The 18,542-nt window shown below is 34.3% G+C and overlaps 1 protein-coding gene across 4 annotated transcripts in view; it reads right to left on the bottom strand.

The window, feature by feature from the left end:
* RGS12 (regulator of G protein signaling 12) overlaps positions 1–18,542 on the bottom strand; it is an 85,738-nt gene that overhangs the window by 14,678 nt on the left and 52,518 nt on the right. For 3 of the 4 annotated variants that reach the window (XM_084517040.1, XM_084517042.1, XM_084517041.1), the window contains exons 6-16: positions 15,482–15,574; positions 14,079–14,222; positions 10,381–10,560; positions 8,991–9,144; positions 7,653–7,729; positions 6,698–6,898; positions 5,708–5,781; positions 3,777–3,903; positions 2,729–2,825; positions 1,252–1,331; positions 591–744 (exon numbers count right to left, since the gene is read on the bottom strand). In XM_084517040.1, the coding sequence (XP_084373166.1) occupies positions 591–744; positions 1,252–1,331; positions 2,729–2,825; positions 3,777–3,903; positions 5,708–5,781; positions 6,698–6,898; positions 7,653–7,729; positions 8,991–9,144; positions 10,381–10,560; positions 14,079–14,222; positions 15,482–15,574 (1,381 nt within the window). The remainder of the gene's footprint in view (positions 1–590; positions 745–1,251; positions 1,332–2,728; positions 2,826–3,776; positions 3,904–5,707; positions 5,782–6,697; positions 6,899–7,652; positions 7,730–8,990; positions 9,145–10,380; positions 10,561–14,078; positions 14,223–15,481; positions 15,575–18,542) is intronic. The other variant, XR_014692335.1, reaches the window with a different exon arrangement.

Below are 18,542 nucleotides of genomic sequence, written 5' to 3'. Positions count from 1 at the left end.
AGGGCAGTTACTGATTGTCAGCTTAGCTTTTACTCTTGCCCATCACATCTCTACATTCATCATCAGATTGTACTGCCCTGACCATTATAGGCTTTAGTAAAATATTTTCAAAAACTCTTACCTGAGTAAGTTGGTTACCTGAGTAAATTAGTTCTGCGCAATTGTGCAGAACACCTTTCACTGAGTTACAAAATTTTACGTAAAAGTGGACAGAAAGATGAACTTTCACATGGCTTGTAAAGTTGCAAGGGGTATCAAATGGGATATTCAGCTGCAATTGAGTAACTAATTCCTTTTTATTTTACTTGGAATTAGGTACTTTACACTTTTGAAAATCCCACTAGACACCTATGTCTATCTTTAGGTACTTCAAAATTACTGTATCTGGCTTTTATGTAATCTTAAAATTTTACTTTCAGTTTCAAAAACTTTACAATTCGAAGAGTATCAAACAAAAATACAAGGATCATGACTGATTTTCACAATGCACTATTAAATAAATACATGACACCTTTTCCTACACAGATATACAATTCTAATTTTTCCAAGATTATTTATGTTATTACATAAACTATATAAAGTTCACATACCCTCTGCTTCATCCAAATTTATTTTCTGACATTTTTTTTTCCCAATCTTTGCAATAGAGTCTTCTCTTTTTGACAGTCGAACTTCCCTAGCATTTTTTCCATTTTCGCCTTTCATTTTGATAGAATTAGACTTTCCTAGAGTTCTTCCCTCTCCCTGCATTAGAAGGAAAGTTAAGGTACTACTTACATTTATACTATATCATTGTGTACATAATATAGTCTAAGTTATAAATAAAGTTATTTTAAAACGTTTCTCCAACACCACCACAACAAACGTTTTAGTTTAATCTTGATTATTGCAAAAACATTTGCCATAAATCTCCCCCAAAATGTATAAAGAATATTATATTGTTTACTCTGAGGAATTCACATTACAGAAAGGGTCTATGAATTTCAAAATAACTTATTTTTGAACATAGACAAGCCAATTAGATGCAAAAATAAATAAATAAATAAATACATTGAAAGAGCCTCACAAAGACAAGTTCTCACATATATATGCTGTTGACAGTGGAAAAATAATGAATGAATTACAGCTATAATCAATCTAGTTACATAATTTGGCTGATTCAAAATTATGGATGAATGCAGCTTTAAGTATACAATTCCAGAAAGAAACAAAAGATGAACTAAGGGACAAAAATCACTGCAGAAGACTTACAGTAGTAGATACTTGATTTCTTGAAGTAGTCACAGTTACACTCTGTTTTACTGATGCACCTTTTTGTTTATCTGTAAACACTGAACATAAACATTCTTTCTTTAATTACAAATTTATGATTTTCCAAAGAAGTAACATCTAAGTGACTATGATGCACAAAACATATATTTTGCTGTAAAATTTCAAAGGTATACTCAGAAAATAGTGATCATAGTTGATAATGCTGACATCTTTGAGTCAAAACCTACCATAACCTCCCTCCACCTCTAATTTATTTTTTTTTTTTAACACTAGCAATATTTTTAAAGTTTGAAGATTCTGAAGTTTCATGTAAGTTCTCCTATTGTTCTGTTAATTTAGATCAAATCAAATCTCAATGTATTGTTCAGTTTGTATTTCTCAAAGTTAGAAAACTCAATTTAAACAAGCAAAGAAAATCCAACAGAAGACACTGTTGAAAGGTCAAGTTGAATTTTCTCCAATCTGTTTTATGCATCAATTGTTTTCTAGACACTGCCATATCCTCCTTGTCTATTTGAACGTTAACTAACAGCTCTTTCAAATTGCCTTTGGCTACAACACATATACAAACATAAGGCTGAGTCTCAAACAGATAATCATAGCCCTTTTTTTTTTTTACTGGGAAATGTCACAGAAACAGCCTAGTACTGGAATGATCCTCTATGATTTATGCTCTTATAATAACTGCAGCACATTGGATTACAATTGTATTCATAATACCTAAACTAGTTATCTTTGAGAGTATTTAGATTGATATCTTTTTTTTTTCAAAATGACAATTGATTTTGTTTCCTAGAAAAATGACAGATCTGCTTCTCTTCAATAAATACCTTCAAATTTATTCTCCTAGTTCCTTCTTCTTCCTTGAAGAAGATCTCTGCTCTAAATCAATTCAATTTAACCACATGTAATTTTATTGTTAAAGTTAAGTGTTGTGTATCTGTAATATCTGCCAATGAAACTGAACCTTCTGTGCATGGAAATCACAAATTATATCATTTTTAGTAGCATCTCTAGAAATTATAGCTTTAAACTGGAGAGGTAAGCTCTGCTACTTTCTTATGTTACAGATGGAGGATATCATAACAGTGCTACACAAACTGCAGCTGTTTTACTCATACAGAGTGCTTCTTTTTAATTAATTGCCAAATTTACAGGAGTTATTTGTCTTTTTTTTTTCTCATTATTATCAGTACGCAGTATGTCCTTAAACGTGTGTGTAGTTCCAAGAGTGAAAGTAATACTGTGTATTCAAATATTACTTGTGCAGAATTTCTTACAACAGTAAAGAACGTGGCATCAACAGACAAATTTAAACTTCAATCCTTAGAAAATTCACTCCTTTTTACTTAAAAATAATATAAGCTACATGTGACATATCAACAGAAGAAACTAACCAGTCACAGTTTTTGAAACTGAGTTTACATTATAAATAAAAGCTTTCATACCACCTTACCTCTACTCTTTGTTGGCTCTTTTTCATCTAGAACAACCCGCTGACCATCCAGATTAGATATAGGGACACCAAGATCAAGTGGTTCCTGCTCACCATTCTAAAGTCGGATCACAGTTTGTATATAATAGAGAAAAAGCTGTTTTCAGAACAAATTTACAATCTGACTTCAAAAAGAAAAAAAAAAAAAAAAAAAAAACGAGCAAAGTATTTTTATGTTTCAGTGTAGCCTCAATAAATCCTTCTGCCTTACTAAAAATGTTTTTTCCATTTGTCCATTTGTGTTAAATTACTTTGATTACAATAAGTTTAACCCATTTACATGAGGAGAATGGTATCTGGGGAGTAGATTCAAGGAGACAAAATCATCCACACACAACTAGTCTAGGACTATTACTGTATATGCTTAGAAAATCACATTTCTCAGAGGCAGTTTGAGATTATTTTCTATTCTAAGTTGTGCGTATTTTGTTAATTTTATAATTCCATTAAATTAAATTATCTTAATAGCAATGTATTTTTCAGGTTTTTGGAAAACATGGTGTGATTCAGCCAATGCATTCTAGAAATGCTACAAATTTAACTTGCTATTCCTTATTTCTTGGCATTTCCTCATAATAGAATAGAGGAAATGCTAGATGAGCGTTTGGCCATGGACGAGTTAGTCTGCTTCCACAGATCCTTATAATCTGTATAAGGATTTGAGGCAACTTTCATGATTCTCAGGATAATGGGATGACAGCCTTAACTAATTTCAATCAACTTTCCTCAGCTTACAAATGGAAGAGTCCAGCTCTGGAAGAAGCTATGTTCAGGTTCCATTATTTTGGATGTTGGATTTATTCTGATTGAGACTATAACATAGATGCATACTGAAGCTTTCAGGTAGTTACTATTAAGCACAATGTTTATGACTACTATTCATTTTCACCTCAACATGTGGTTATAAATACAGATTTTAATGGCTGATTATAAGGATAGGAAAAATTTCAGAAACACTCTTCTCCAGACACAAAATAATACAGCTTGAATTACATCAAAAGATACTTACTAGTCTTGCCACAAGCTCATTAAGATTTAAACCATATTTTGCAACCACAGGCCTTAAGACCTCTGTTACTGGTTTGGTGGGTTTAGCCTTCAAACCAACCGATCGATTGATTGGAACAAGATCCAGCCTGAAACATACCAATTGTCACAGTAAGTATGAACTATTCTAATTAAACATAAAATAATATATATTAATTCCAACTTACAGCAAAGTTACACTAATTCAAAACCAGTGACCCTGCATATAGTGAAACTTCACTAGCACAAATTTGTCCTTACCTGAAGGGATTAAGCATATTTAATACAAATAAAATGCCCAGTTTCACGTGCCAGAGCTGAGTGAAGGCATTGCGGGCATGGTGATCCTCAGACCAATTAAATACATTATATGGAACTTTTTCCCACTGCGATTGATCTGACCATTCTGGTCCAATAGTTCTTCCAAAATTACTCAATACCTGTGCTGCAGCCTTGGATGCAAGAAATACATTTCTTGTATTTTATTTTTTTTTAATGTGAGAGCAAATACAGTGGAATTCCAGAAGATGTTAATTTCTGGTTGGATGACACCATATCATAAAAATTTGCTGTAAGAGGAACCCATGTGCAAAAGATCAGTCCTGTATGCTTGATCAAAATTGCTCCAGCTTGAGCAGTTAAGACTGAGATCATAAAAATATATAATTGTCCCTAACCTGGAACACTGGCATTTAAATTCCACTTGAATCTATAACAGCAATCAAGTAAACTTCATTTTTCAGTGTTTGAAATTAACCAGGTGCTGATCTAGTCGGTTTGAAATGTTCCTGTAGTTCCATATTTCTCCCATTGATCCTTATGCTGGCTGCCCTGATCTGAATTACCTTTTAGAGGCACTCTATCCCACCATCACCTGAAGAGGAAGTGTTTAGATAGTTCTAAATCTAAGGGAGATCAGTGTTTAAACACAGACAGACAACCTAACAGGCACATGTGTGCACTCAAAGAATGCCCATGCTAAAGACATCTCTCCTGTGTGAGTTTTATTGCAATCTGAAGTAAAAATGGAGTTACACTTCATCCTGGTTTCGGCTAGGATACAGTCAGTTTTCCTCCTAGTAGCTGGTATGGTGCTGTGTTTTGGATTTAGGATGAGAATAATGTTGATAACACACTGATGTTTCAGTTGTTGCAGAGCAGTGCTTATACTAAGCCAAGAAATTCTCAGCTTCTCACACCACCTTGCCAGAGAAGAGGCTAGGGGTGCATAAGGAGCTGGGAGGGGACAGAACCAGCAGAGCTGACCCAAACTGGCCAAATGGATATTCCACACCATATGGCATCATGCTGAGCAATTAATATGGGGTGGCTGGGCTGAACTGCTCAGGGATGGGATGGACATCAGTCAGCAGGTGGTGAGCAATTGCATTGTGCATCACTTGTTCTGTACACTTTATTATTATTACTATTATCATTATTATTATTTTCTTTCTTTTCTATCCTAATAAACTGTCTTTATCTCAACTCACAAGCTTTAACTTTTTTTTTTTCTGATTCTCTCCCCCATCCCACAGGGGGGAGGGTGAGCAAACATCTGTGTGGTAGTTAGCTGCTGGCCGGGTTAAACCACAGCACACTGAGTAAACTGCAAGACATGGCTATCAGTCATTTTCAGTCACAAATGTTGGGTCACCTTCCTCATTCAGATGAGACTATTTGATTGATACTACAGCCTATTTCTTCTAATGTGCCTTTACAATGGATTCTGATTATAATCCAAAATATTGCCTTGCATGGCTAACTAGATTATTATTCTTTTTAATCAGATTCAAAACAATTCTTTTAGGCATTAACTGCTGTTTCACTGCACAGGTAACTAACAATATACTTTAGTGCACTTACAAAAAGTTGGGATGGAAAATGCCAGAAAAAAACAGCATTATCGACTCTTACCGAAATAAAGTGCGCTTTTCTAAACGTAGGTCCCGAGACTCCAGGATGCTACTATCTTGGTGCAATACAAGTGGCTAAAGAGCACATCAGGAACAAAAGGAGAGAGAATACATGAATTTTAAAATATGTAATAAAGAACAGCTATGAGATTTAAAAAAAAAAAAAAGCTGTTCATATAACTCAGAAAATTACTAGTATAGGTTGTATGTATTCTAATGGATATTAATTTACAATAAGCAAATAGATTGAGGTCTATCTTTGTCTAGTTGCAAGACAATGACCAAACTTCAACTTCTACTGCAGTAATCAGGTATTCAAGAAATCGGTGTTTTAAAATAATCTTAGATCCTCCAGCTTAAATAATTACATAGAATGAATGACACATTAAAAAACATAAAAAATTATCAGTCATTGAAAGATTTAAAAGAATAGGCACATAACTATGTACATGCATTAATATTTGCTATCGTAAACATCTAAATTGATCATAATGACAAATTTAAAAAAATAAATAAATGTTTTACATCCACAGCTGCTCTTGGAACTGCAGACATCTGTTGGAATAAGTGCTATCATCCCCCCCACCAAGGTAAGCCGCTGCCTTGGGAATTTTCCTCAATATTAAAATATGTACCTTAATTCTTGTAAGGATTTTATCTTGTTTCAGCTTTGAACAACTGAACGTCATTATGTTTTTTGTTTGTTTTAATGAAGAACCATCTACATTTTTCCTAATAATTAACCTAATAATCAACCTAACTCAACTGGAGGCCATTTCCCCATGTTCTAAATTCTTGTCATAAACTTCAATTCTAGTTTCATCAAAATTGTTCTTTAACTAGAATTGCCAATGTAGACCTATAGGTAGAACCAGAAGATATGTTACTATTGGGAACATAATTTCTTATTAGTAAAATTAGTATGAAAACTCTTAAAAAAAAAAAAAAAAAAAAAAGAAGAAAGAAAAGGAAAAAGAAAGATATGCACTACCTTATCACCTCCAACTAAAAAAAGGTCCACTGCAGCTATGTTAATGCCATGTTTCTCACAGAGCCCAGATAGCACCTCTTTGATAGAGAATCCAGATTTAACAGCCATTTTGCTGGAAGAACCATCTGGAAGGTTTACACAGCAGTATTTGGGGGATTTCTCTTTATCTGGTACAAATGCAGGTAATCTAGAGGTTTCAGACTTGACAAGAAAAAGAAAGAAAAGTCAATGTCCAATGGGAAAATACCATATTCTTTCACTTCAACGTAGGTAAAATAAAATAAAATAGTAAAATAAATTATGTTCTATTACTAATTTTGCATTTCATTAATTTTAGACTGCAAACATAGAATACAATGGTTAGAAATCACAGCATCTTCACTGATTACTTCCCCACATGAGCACAAAATCATGAGGTTTGTAATTCCCTATCTCTCTTCTCTCTAACTTTAGGAGCAAAATGAAGTCATGACGACAAGAAGGACAATTCACAACTTTAAAAGAAACAGGGAGGAATTTTGGTACTACAGAAATCAGCCTAACATGAATATGGTCAAGCAACGAGAAAGCTTTAACATGTAGCTGTTCAGAAAAAGACCTCAAATGTCTGGTAGATGGAAAAAGCTATTTATAAAGAGCTACGGTAGCTCCCCTTGAAAGGTAAACTTTTCTTATATAAGTTTACTGGTGTCTGAAGTTCAGACAGACAATAAACAGGATACAGAGGATATCTTTCTGATAAAAGGACAAAATTAGAAACATATGAACACAATCTCTATTCCAGTTCTAGCATTCTAAAATTGCTTAATACTACATCTCGTCCTCTAAATGTATCACTTAAAGATGTTTTCCCATAGCATTACTTCAAACAAATTACTTCAGACTTCTTAAAAAAAAAATAATAATTCACTGTTTTCACTGCTTCCCCACTTCATTATTAAGAGCAAACCATTACCAAGTCAAGACTAGCAGTTGATGACATGGAGCCTTGTGATTCCCTCCTGTACGATAACCCATTGGACTGAATAGAATCTGTTTATGGAAAGAATAAATGATCAGTAAAATGGTTGTTTTTTTATAATTTCTTATAATACAGAAAGTTATTGCAAAACATTAGCTCCTCTGGTTAGAGAAATCATTTTTTCATTAAAGGAAAACTCCAAATATTCATCCTGTGCACTGAAGCACAGAAAATTGAAGCAATATTTGGTCAAGTTATGCAACTCTTGAACAACCCAATTTGGTTTTATGATGTTTTTAAATATATATATATATATAATCCTAAAGTTTTGTTGTTGTGTGTTTTGTTGTTTTGTTTTGTTTTTTTTTAATTTAAAAATCAGCTTACCTCTTCAGATATTTTAAGGGGAGATAAATATTTTCTTTAAGTGCAGGTATGGTGTTGGAAAACTAAGATCTTGCACAATCACTAGTTACTTTCAGAAGCTTAAGTCTATAATCCTAGTAAATGTCTCTGATATTCTCATATATAAAAACACAAACTATTAATTTGACCAAGGACATCTCATGGGAGTGTGGCTTTACTAGAATATAGACAAGAAGAAAACACAACCACACTGTCTAAATTTGGTGCTTTGATGACATTTCTCTATTATTTTAACTCAATAGAATGAGTTAATCCGACACTTTCATCTCTTTCTCTAGAGACCATGTACTGGTGCATTCATAATGAAAGTTTTCCTTAAACTCTTGAAAACAGTTAAGCAACAAAGCAGCAAATTATGAGGGCTTTCACTACTCTGACTCTTCCTTCATTTTAATCAGGAAAGGACTAAACAGGAAAGGTCCTTTCCTGAATAATAGGAAACAGAAATAGTGAGTGTGTTCAGAAGTGATTGTACCTGTGTGGTATTAATAAAAGAAAGATTGGTAGGACCATGTTGATGGAGGGTTTTTTAAATAGCTGTAGCTACGACACTATTTGCATGTATAGCTCCTGAACTTCTCTGTAAAGGGCTGAAATTCTTACTATAAATATAGCAGTGTTCTGCTTTAAAAAGCAATTGCCAGCACAAAGAAACACGGAGTATACTGTAAAACAGGGAAAAAAAAGTCTCTTGGAAGTCAATACAATCAAGTTTAAACATTTTCATACTTCTATTTTTACACCTGTTTCAATACAGCTCCAAGTGACACTATGCCCTTCTGATTTGACAGTTTCTTTTCCCTCTGTCACACCTAGAGATGTACTTAGAAGCAAACTCAATATGATGTGATTAGTCATATCTACTGATGAAACAGGTGAGCAACAATGTGGAACGTGAACACTCACCATGTTGATAATCACCATTTTCCTTTCTCTTCTGTGATTTTCCCAAACTCTTACTTCTTGACCATGAGAAAAACGTCCCCCTTTTTTTCTTCTCAGTGTCCTCCTCTCCTGACTCTTCATTTAAGGATCTTCCTGACTTTGATTTACCACTTAACTATCACCAAAACACAATTAAATGATTGGTTGGAACACAGTTGTAAGCATATTACTTATAAAACAAACCTCACACACTTCTTCCTAAATGAGTGTGATGGTCAGGTTAGTAGTCATCTTTACCCTATCAATAATTATAGAGTCAGCACCCCTCCCAGCAGGAAAAAAAAAAAAAAAAAAAAAAAAAAAAGAGAACAACTGTGGAAATCAAAAGAAATATGTGATGGAGATGTTCTACCAAGTAGGGACTATAATACAGTAGCTGAAAACAAGACACGTAGAGCTCCTATAAACGTGAAAGAGCTCTTCACAGCTTACTAGTTACTGTGGAAAAGCCTTTAGCCTTAATTTTACAACACAGAATTTCCATTTAGATATTTCTGATATTTTTTCTAGGCTAGGCTTGAACATGAACTGCATTAGAGACAATGGCAATGTACTGTTTCACCTTTATAAATAAATACAAGTATTTATTAACGCTGAAGAATACAAACTTTAGGAATGCATGCTAATAAACTAACCTTGCTTTTAACACGCTATTCTTGATAGATTATTAGACTATTCTTTAAAATGCTACTTTTAAAGGTTCCTAGTCATAAAAATACATGAAAGCAGATGGGCTAATGCATAGTGATTGACATGACAAATGCAAAGTTATAATTTACCCGTGCAGTTATGTAATACCATGGTGGAATTATCCAGATGAAGAAAAAATAAACTTTAAATAATGTTAGAAGTTCAGTAAGACTACGGGTCCAATTTTTAAGCAGCTGTATCTGCTTTACACAGAACATCTTAGTTCAGTATGGCATAAGACATTTAAAGAGTACCCCTTTCAAAACTAGAGTTAGATTGTGTCAATTTCTCAAATAATTTCTGATATCTCAGCTCTCAGCAAAGATTAAAATATCACATCTCAAATCCAATATTCAATCAAAATAAAATTCTGAACTGATGTATGAAAATAATCCCCAATTTTTTATTTTTACACATATTTAAATTACAATATGGATTTAAAATTATACTTAGGAAGACAACAGCTAAAATTCTGATTCAAAGGTGTGGATTAAAACAATGTATTTTTCTGAGAATGTAAATATTTTGTAATTTTAGTATTTGTCTAGTGATGCTGGCTTACTAATTGTTTTTCATATATTATCTTTGCCCTTCTAAAGAACTTGAAATAAAGTTTCTAAGACCATATTTTTCAGATAACAACAATGAAATCAGAAGTAACCTTTTTCGGTGTTGAGATATTGGACTTCTCTGAACTGATACTGTGTTTAGAAGTGGGACTGCTGGGAACACGTTGTGGATCTGGAAGAGTACGACCTTCTACTTCAGCTAGGATGCATTCTTGGTAAAGGGGGGATTTGAGAAAGCGAGTATAGCTATCAAACTTCATCAAGTTAAAAATCTGAAATTAAAATGCAACAGATAACAGTTACACAAGCTTAAATAACACATTAAAAAAAAAAAGAAGCTATTTCACAACAGCCAACTTCCACAAAATTTAGTAAACAGCAGTAGGCATGATTTTGTTTAGATCTGGCTAAATATATTATACCAATTTAGAAGGAAACAGAATTTGATCTCTTCCTTTAGCACAGGTTCAGAGAAATGTTATGATTTCCATATAGTGCAAAGTTCATAAGTTGAGTCTTGACAACACCACCCTCATATCCATCTTTTACTGTATATTTATGTCTGCACATTCTATGTAAAGCACATAGCAAGCTAGCCATTTGAAACATTTTAAAGGAATTATTACAAATTATACAAGTATATTTTAAGGTATCTGTGAACAACAAGGACGTTTATTGTCTAAAACTCAAAGAATATATAATCACAGTATACAACAGTATATAATAATACAAGATATACAAAGTGACACAGGAAGGAGCAAAGAGCCCTACACAGCACTATAATAGTGTTCATGTGCTCAATAATAAGAAACAAAGGATCATTGGTTTTGGAGGATCCCATAATCAAAGTAATATAAATCAAGACCTTGAAAAAGAAAAGATTATATAGGATGGCTTCTCTGAGTGAGACCAACGCACATCTTTAACAACATAAGAAGGAAGAAGAACAATGTAAGAAGAAGGAAGCAACTCTATACCATGCCTGGAGCAAAAGTCCAAGACTACTTTAGCCAAAATAAATTCATGTAAGTAAAGGAAGAAAAGTTTTTTCTTAGTTGCTAAAAAGAACATCAAATTTATTGTTCCATTTTTGCAAACCTATAGCTTTAAGTGAATTCATACTTTTAACTTCATATCTTCTCTCATGATTAAACTAACTGCACATGATTTGAAAAAACAGAATGAATGCCTCTTCCTGGGACATGACTAATTCCCTACAACAGAAGAATGGCACGCACCACCCAACTGGCTACGGCATTACTAGGAGTCTATGGAGAAGCCCATCACAAAGCCACAGGGGCCCAACTGCAGAAAGGAAGCATTTTTTAAACAGAGAGACAGTCTTCTCAACAAGCACTAGCCCAAAGTTTTTTTGGCAAACAGCAAGATAATGCAGAGAAAACTTGATGCTGAAGTGTCACAAAAACCTAATCCAAATTGGATGCTGACATCCACGTTCTTGCCTCCAGCCATATTTCTATTCCCTCTTAGGTGTTGCCTGTTGTTTCTGTTGCATCCTCTAATTAATGGTTTTCCTATTGAAAAAATACTTTTGTAGGGTTTATTTTACCAGTTTAGCGAGCTGAAACAGCCCAGCACAAAGTCTAGTGAGCCCTCAATGCGGTGTCAGAGACGACTGAGTGTCAGTGACCCTCCCCATTAGAAAAACTGCTCACAATAGAGAATTTCCCACACTATGAAAAACACAATCCTTCTCTGACCACAATTATACTGGTAAAATTCAAAAAGGCAACACACACTCTTCAGGCAAAGGCCCAGCAACTTACTTGGTATGTGCAACATGCACAGCTGTAAAACATTTAGCTACTTCTGTTGAACTCAAAGAATATTACTGTTGTGTATTACCAAAACAGTATAAAATATAGAGAGCCAATTACAAGAATTAAAAATGCCTCAGTCTCATGGAGTCATAGATGCACTGCTGATGCAAGTTTATTAGGGAAAAATGGAAGTACAGTCTGCACACCTACAGATATTTATATATATATATATAAAAGACTGTTTTGCAGTGCAGCTAATGCTAAAAGCTTGCATTTAATACAGTAAAAGGATGAAAAGTATGATTTTAGTATCTTTAAATGATCTACACTGATGCATCCAGAATTACTCAAAGTCTTTGTTCTTATTCTGTTGTATGAACAGTGAAATACTAACTAGACCTTTTGGTTGCATTCACACTGTTATACTATACCACCTCTATCATCACATTTGGGAATATTTTTGTCAGGTTATGGACAGAAGGCAACTTTAAGAGCATTCCCAACAGGAAACACTTTCCAAAGCATTCTTCTACACACACTTGCAGAACTCCATTGCAGCCTTATTCCAGTCCGTATTCCAGATCATCAAACAAAGCTTATCCAACCACCACAAATCAACACCTTTACACTTTGCACTCAGGGTTGAAATTCAAAAAAGCCTCGTGACTGCACAAATGAGCATTCTCACTGTTCACGTGGTGTTGTTACAGTGAGCTGAACTTGGAAAGTCTGTGTATGTGTTGCACAAACCAAACTCACCTGCAGTTCTCTGTTCCCAAGGTCACACCACCCGCCAGGACCACAAAACCGACCCACTGTTTTCTCACTTAACGAAACCAAGATACAAAGGGCCATCAAGGCAGCTCCTTACCCAGCACCTGCCTCAACCAGACAACACCACATTAGTAGCTCAGTTAACACACCTAGCTGCAAGGCTGCTCAATGAGACAGAAGAAACTGTCATTACATCTTCATAGGAGGAAGAAAACCTGCATCAGCGCAGCCACCACACTAATGAGAACACCATCTGCGCCAACAAACAAGAAGGTGAAGAAGAATTCCAACATGGAAAGCCAAGATTAGGAGTGCATGAAAATGTCTGAGAAGATCATGGCTGGTAATTCCCACAGAAGCCTCAGACTTCGGGAGGTGCACATGGGGCAGTTGTACGCTGCATTATATGCTAGAAGCTGCCAGACCAGCGGTCAGGCCTACCCTTCTCTCCCTACTTGGCAGATGGAGAAAGTTAATACATCTATCTGTTCATGCACCCAAAAGCATGCAATCTGAGGCTGCACTTAGGATATGATTGTGAATTGGTTCATTTATGCAATTAAATCTATATCTTTGGTTCCTAAAAAATACGATCTCAAAATTATTTCTACTACTAAGTTGTTAAGGTGGGAGTTACAGAAGAGTTTACTTGGACAAAAAAAGGAGAAACTTAAATTCTACAGAAAATGTAAAATATATCTTGTTGTTACAGAACTGTTCTGTTGGGAACATCAAAATTACTTAAAATGCATCTGCTTCAGAGGTCTTCAGACACCAACAGTTTCAATAAGCTCTTTGTTTGACAGTTCTATTAAAGCATAAGGGAAGGAATCCTTCAATACGACAGGCATGTTTTACAAGCCACTTTTACCAAAATTAGATACTATTTGTGTACAGAATTGTCCACTAAAGGAAAGAATAAGCAACCATATGCAAACACCATATGCAATGGTATTTCCTCACAAGTTACTATCTACTTGCAATTTCAATGATATTTTTCAGATTATTTAGTTAATGGCAGTTTTCTATACATCCTCAAATGTACACAATCAAGTAGCAGTCCTTTATGCAACCTTTTTCTGTACCACTAACTGAATTTTTGTGATCTTGGCTTCTCTGTGTTTTTATAGATAGTAAGGTACACAGCATGTAAAAATACTTTTATACATTTCAAAGCACTTCAAAGGAAAAGATACCAGACAAACGTATAACAATGTTATGTTTTCTAGAGTTACCTGAAGTTGCTGTTCCTTGAACATATCTGGATGTGGGGAATTGAGAATATCATCTGCCAGCTGTGCCTGGCTATCAATATTAACTGGAGTTGTAGCTTTGCTACACAAAAACTTAGTGAAGATCTCCCGAGCTCTGTAAGAAAGCTGCAGAAAACCAATGCTATCCTGTTAATTTATATGCAACTTTGCAAATGCATCTTTACACAGCTATTTTTAATACTGATGTATTTCATCCAAAAACATAGAGCCATTCCAATTTCCCAAATTTCCCAAATACATATAAGCAGTTTTCACTTAACAGCTTTTGTTAGCTTTAGGAAAGAAACAGTGTTTTTTTTTCCTTTAACATTGTAAATACTCATCAGATATTTCTTAAGTGGTAAAAGATACCATCAAAATAAAACTTTAAATAATTAAACTATGAAATTAATAAAGGTGAACCACGTCAAATGCTATCTTAAGAGGGAGATGAGGTATTTTATATTTTAAACCTTTCAGATAATGGTTACTATTTAAATAAATTCTCTAAGCCTCAATTTCTAGAAGTTAGAAAAATGTAAACATATATTTGAATATTTACTGTTAGAAAATATTCATGTGCTATTTTTATGTTGTTTACCTTGAAACACCCACATTATAGAAGGAATGAAAAAAGCACACCAAACAGAGCTCAGAGTCCTTACTAGGGGTGTTCAGAAAATACATTGTTCTGAGATAGAAGAAAGTCGTGAAAAAAATTGATGGTCCATAAAGGAGCAAAGGGGTACTAGGAAGCTGAATCCATTTCCGCAGTGTAAACCTGACTAGATGCAGTTGTGATGTTGACAGCAGTTGTTGCAAACCTGCACAAAATTAATGTAACTAAAATTGCCTGACCAATGTCAGACTGTGTTAAAAGAATGAGATGCAGATTCTCATAATCTGTGAACAAATATTAATACCCTTACTGCAGCAGATATATTAGTCTATATAGATACATATACATATGTTAGTTATATACACATTATAAACAAATTATCTTAGCAAATAGAGGCAGTTTAGCTGAAAGAGCACAACAGAGGCTAACTTTGCTCTCTTGAGGAACTTAACTCCTTGACATGTTAAATTAATTTGCTCTGCATTCTCTTACACTGGACTAGCCATTTTTCAACATCCAAAATAGCTTAGCTATTCTTACTATTCTTAGTTACAGAACTATCTCTGCACTTCACTGAAACCTAACTACATCCAGCATCTTAAACCTGGGACAGTGCTCCCAGGGAACTGAGAGAATTAGACTGAAGCTCTAACCCTAGTGTAGTGAAATCACAGTAGACCAAACATAGTTCTAATAATTTCAATAATCTTGAAGAAGTAACAGTTTGTAGCAAGCAACCATATACTGAAACACAATATTGACTTACCTCTTTTTTATCATGTGCAGGTACATGGTTAAAATATTCACACGCCTGCCAAAATAAAATATTTTCTTCACTAAATTCCTTCCGCAGAAATTCCTAGGGTGAAAATAAGCAAATAATTAAGAGCATCATAAAGAAAAGAAGTTACTTGTGGTTTTTCACAGTGGTAATTCAGTCCAGTTTTAATGCATGTCCAATATACGCCTAGTGCTTTCCTCTCTCATTTCTTTTAAATGTATACAGTTGAAATTAATGCATCAAGTTGCAATCACATCATTTTCACATACAAAAATGAAATTTCATGTTAAGTAATATATATACACTAGTGAATAAACCTAATAAAAATTTAAATAATGTATAAGTACATTAAAAAAATATACCATAAACCAGCTGCCTTTAATTGCAGTACTAATAATAGAATAGAATAAATGTTTATCAAGCAGTGTGCATAACCAATTGCGTATTCATTACAGCAATTTTCTGCATCACATGCCCACTACAAGAATATTTCATCACTGCCTGTTTATGTGTTCAGATGGATTCTCCTTGGAAAAGACTTTCTTAGAGGAAAATAAAATCTCTCAGTAAAACAAACAATAATCACGTTTATATTACAGCATCCAAAGGTCCAAATAAGGACCAAGATCCCATTCAGTTTGAAAATTGTACAAAGACATACTGTCCCTGATTCAAATCTGTGTAGTTCAATTTTGTCTCAGCATATTTCTTGAAAGCATTTTACCCATTATTAAAAAAAAAATCACTCTAAAAAGTAAACTTGGTCCTCTAAAAACTCTCCAGTGACTCATTTAGTTGGAACAATGCTTGTTTATGCTTTAGAGCTTTACCTATCAGCGTTTAAGTGAAAAGAATTTAGGTTATCATACAAGCCACAACCTTCACTCAAACATCACACTGCTATCACTCAAGTTTCCTTAACATTCAAGGCAGTCTCAGAGGAATCTTCACAGAAATACTTAAAACTAAACCTTATTTGTCCTTTTAGGACTTGCACAGAGTTCAGAGAGTCCAACTGTAAAAAAAAAAACAGTTGAGACAGACTACAACACACAGAGCCTAAATGCACTAGCAGCCTCTCAGTTTAAAATATAAGTTTTTATGCCTAACCTGAAAATTAAAAAATAAGTTAAAAAAAAAAAAAAAAGAGAGTAGTCAGGGGACATGACATTGCTGTGTCTTACATGTAATTACAGATTAGAAGAGAATCAAATTAGTGAGCAGGAACTGGAACCCAACTGCCTACTTCCCCACTCTGTGCCTTCACACCTCCAGAAATCTCCTCTTTGCCTTCTTTTTGGCCACGTGATTTTGGCACAGCTGGCTGCACAACAATTAGAAGGAAGACTGAATGGAGCCCCACTTGGAACATTACATAGCCTAGTAGCTGTCAAAATATGGCTGGGAAGCTGGAGATGTGGGTTTGAACCACTTGAGGAGGGAACTGCAAACAGGTCTCTCACTTCCTGGATGACTGCTCTCATCAACAGACTATTATGCAAAATGTGAGTATTTGCAAAACATGCAAAATCTCTTCTTCAAGAGTAATTTCTGCTGTGTGACAAAGCTGTCCTCAGGAAAGCCTCTGCATTCTGAATCCCAAATGGACCCAGATGCTACTATGAAATCGTAAATTACATGCTGATGGTCCAAGGTTCTTGAACCCTGGTGGATATCTGCGCCATCTGGCTAGTTGTACATGTAGGTGATTTCCTTCTGAGTCCATGGGCTTTTAGAACTTCCCTTTGAAGGAATGTTAACTTGTTAAATTGCAAAGGCATTTCATCCAGCTACCATGATTCTGCTTTACGCCAGAGTTCATGGCATTACAGTATCCAGGTAGCAGGTAAAGTTGAACAATGGCCTTGGATCTCTCTTGGGCCTCAAGAAAATGGTAGTGCACAATAAATTTCAGCACTCCCTTTCTTTAAATTGAGTATTTCTTTAACACATGTATTTTTGTAAAGTTGATAAAAATAATTTTTAATTGGAATGAGAAAAAGTGAAACTTCCTGAATTTAATATCCGAGATGGCCTTTTGCTAAACTGAAATGCAATATTAACATTTAATCTGAAAACTCAATAAACACCAGTTACTTTCAAACTTCTTAATAAAAGTTTTAAACATTCATAGTACTAAAAGACTGCAGCAATTTCTTATGTATACATAAGTAAGCCTACTGATGGTTTACAAGTAACAAGAAAGGACAACTAAACTTTCAGTAAAACTATATCCTTTTTAGGTGGATTCTAACATTCTATCAAAATTGTAATTTTTCTTTCAGTATGAGAAGAATCTCAATATCTAAGCAAAAATGCTGATGGCTCTTAAACTACACTGCTAAGAAAAATGGAAAGACGGGGAACTTGATATCTACGATGTATTATTTTGCTTTTACTTCTGTTTCCTCAAACAGGCATTCACTGTTAATCTGTTTTTCATGTCCCCTCACCATTTAAGCTGGAAGTCTGACTATTAATCATTTTAATGTACTTTCATATTAAGTGAAGGAGTTACTGCAGATTCCAGAAATCTACATCTCTTGTACCATAAGTTTCTTTATGTTCTGTTTGAGAAAATTATTTGGGCAGCACAAAAAGTCCTTGTACAACATATACAGAATCAACAACAGACTTTCTGAGCAACAATGCAAAACCATATACCCCTCAATTTCCTTATATGTAAAATAAGGATGATACTATTTATAACTTCATAAATGTCCCGTGAAGAAGTTTAATTTGTGCTTTGCAAATACTCAACTCTGTTCCTGAAAACTGCAGCTTTAACCACTGCTCTTAAAATACCTAACTACTTCAAAAAAATATTTCTAAAAAAGGTTTTGCAGGAAGATAAGCCACTGTATCATCAAAAAAAAATCTTCTGCATGGTTTCCAACATTTCAGTAAAGCTTCCAAACATTTCAGTAGACAAATATGTGAGTAAATCATTAACTCTTAGAGAACTACTGAAACTTTGCCTTTTTCTTGTAAAAAGTCAAGAGATACAAAATATAAACAAATAGAAACGTTATACAAAATGTGGAAT

This window comes from Aythya ferina (assembly GCF_964211825.1).
Source record: "Aythya ferina genome assembly, chromosome: 4".
Classification (NCBI taxonomy): Eukaryota; Metazoa; Chordata; class Aves; order Anseriformes; family Anatidae; genus Aythya; species Aythya ferina.
Note: the sequence above shows the minus strand (reverse complement) of the source record. Positions and strands in the feature narration are given on the sequence as shown.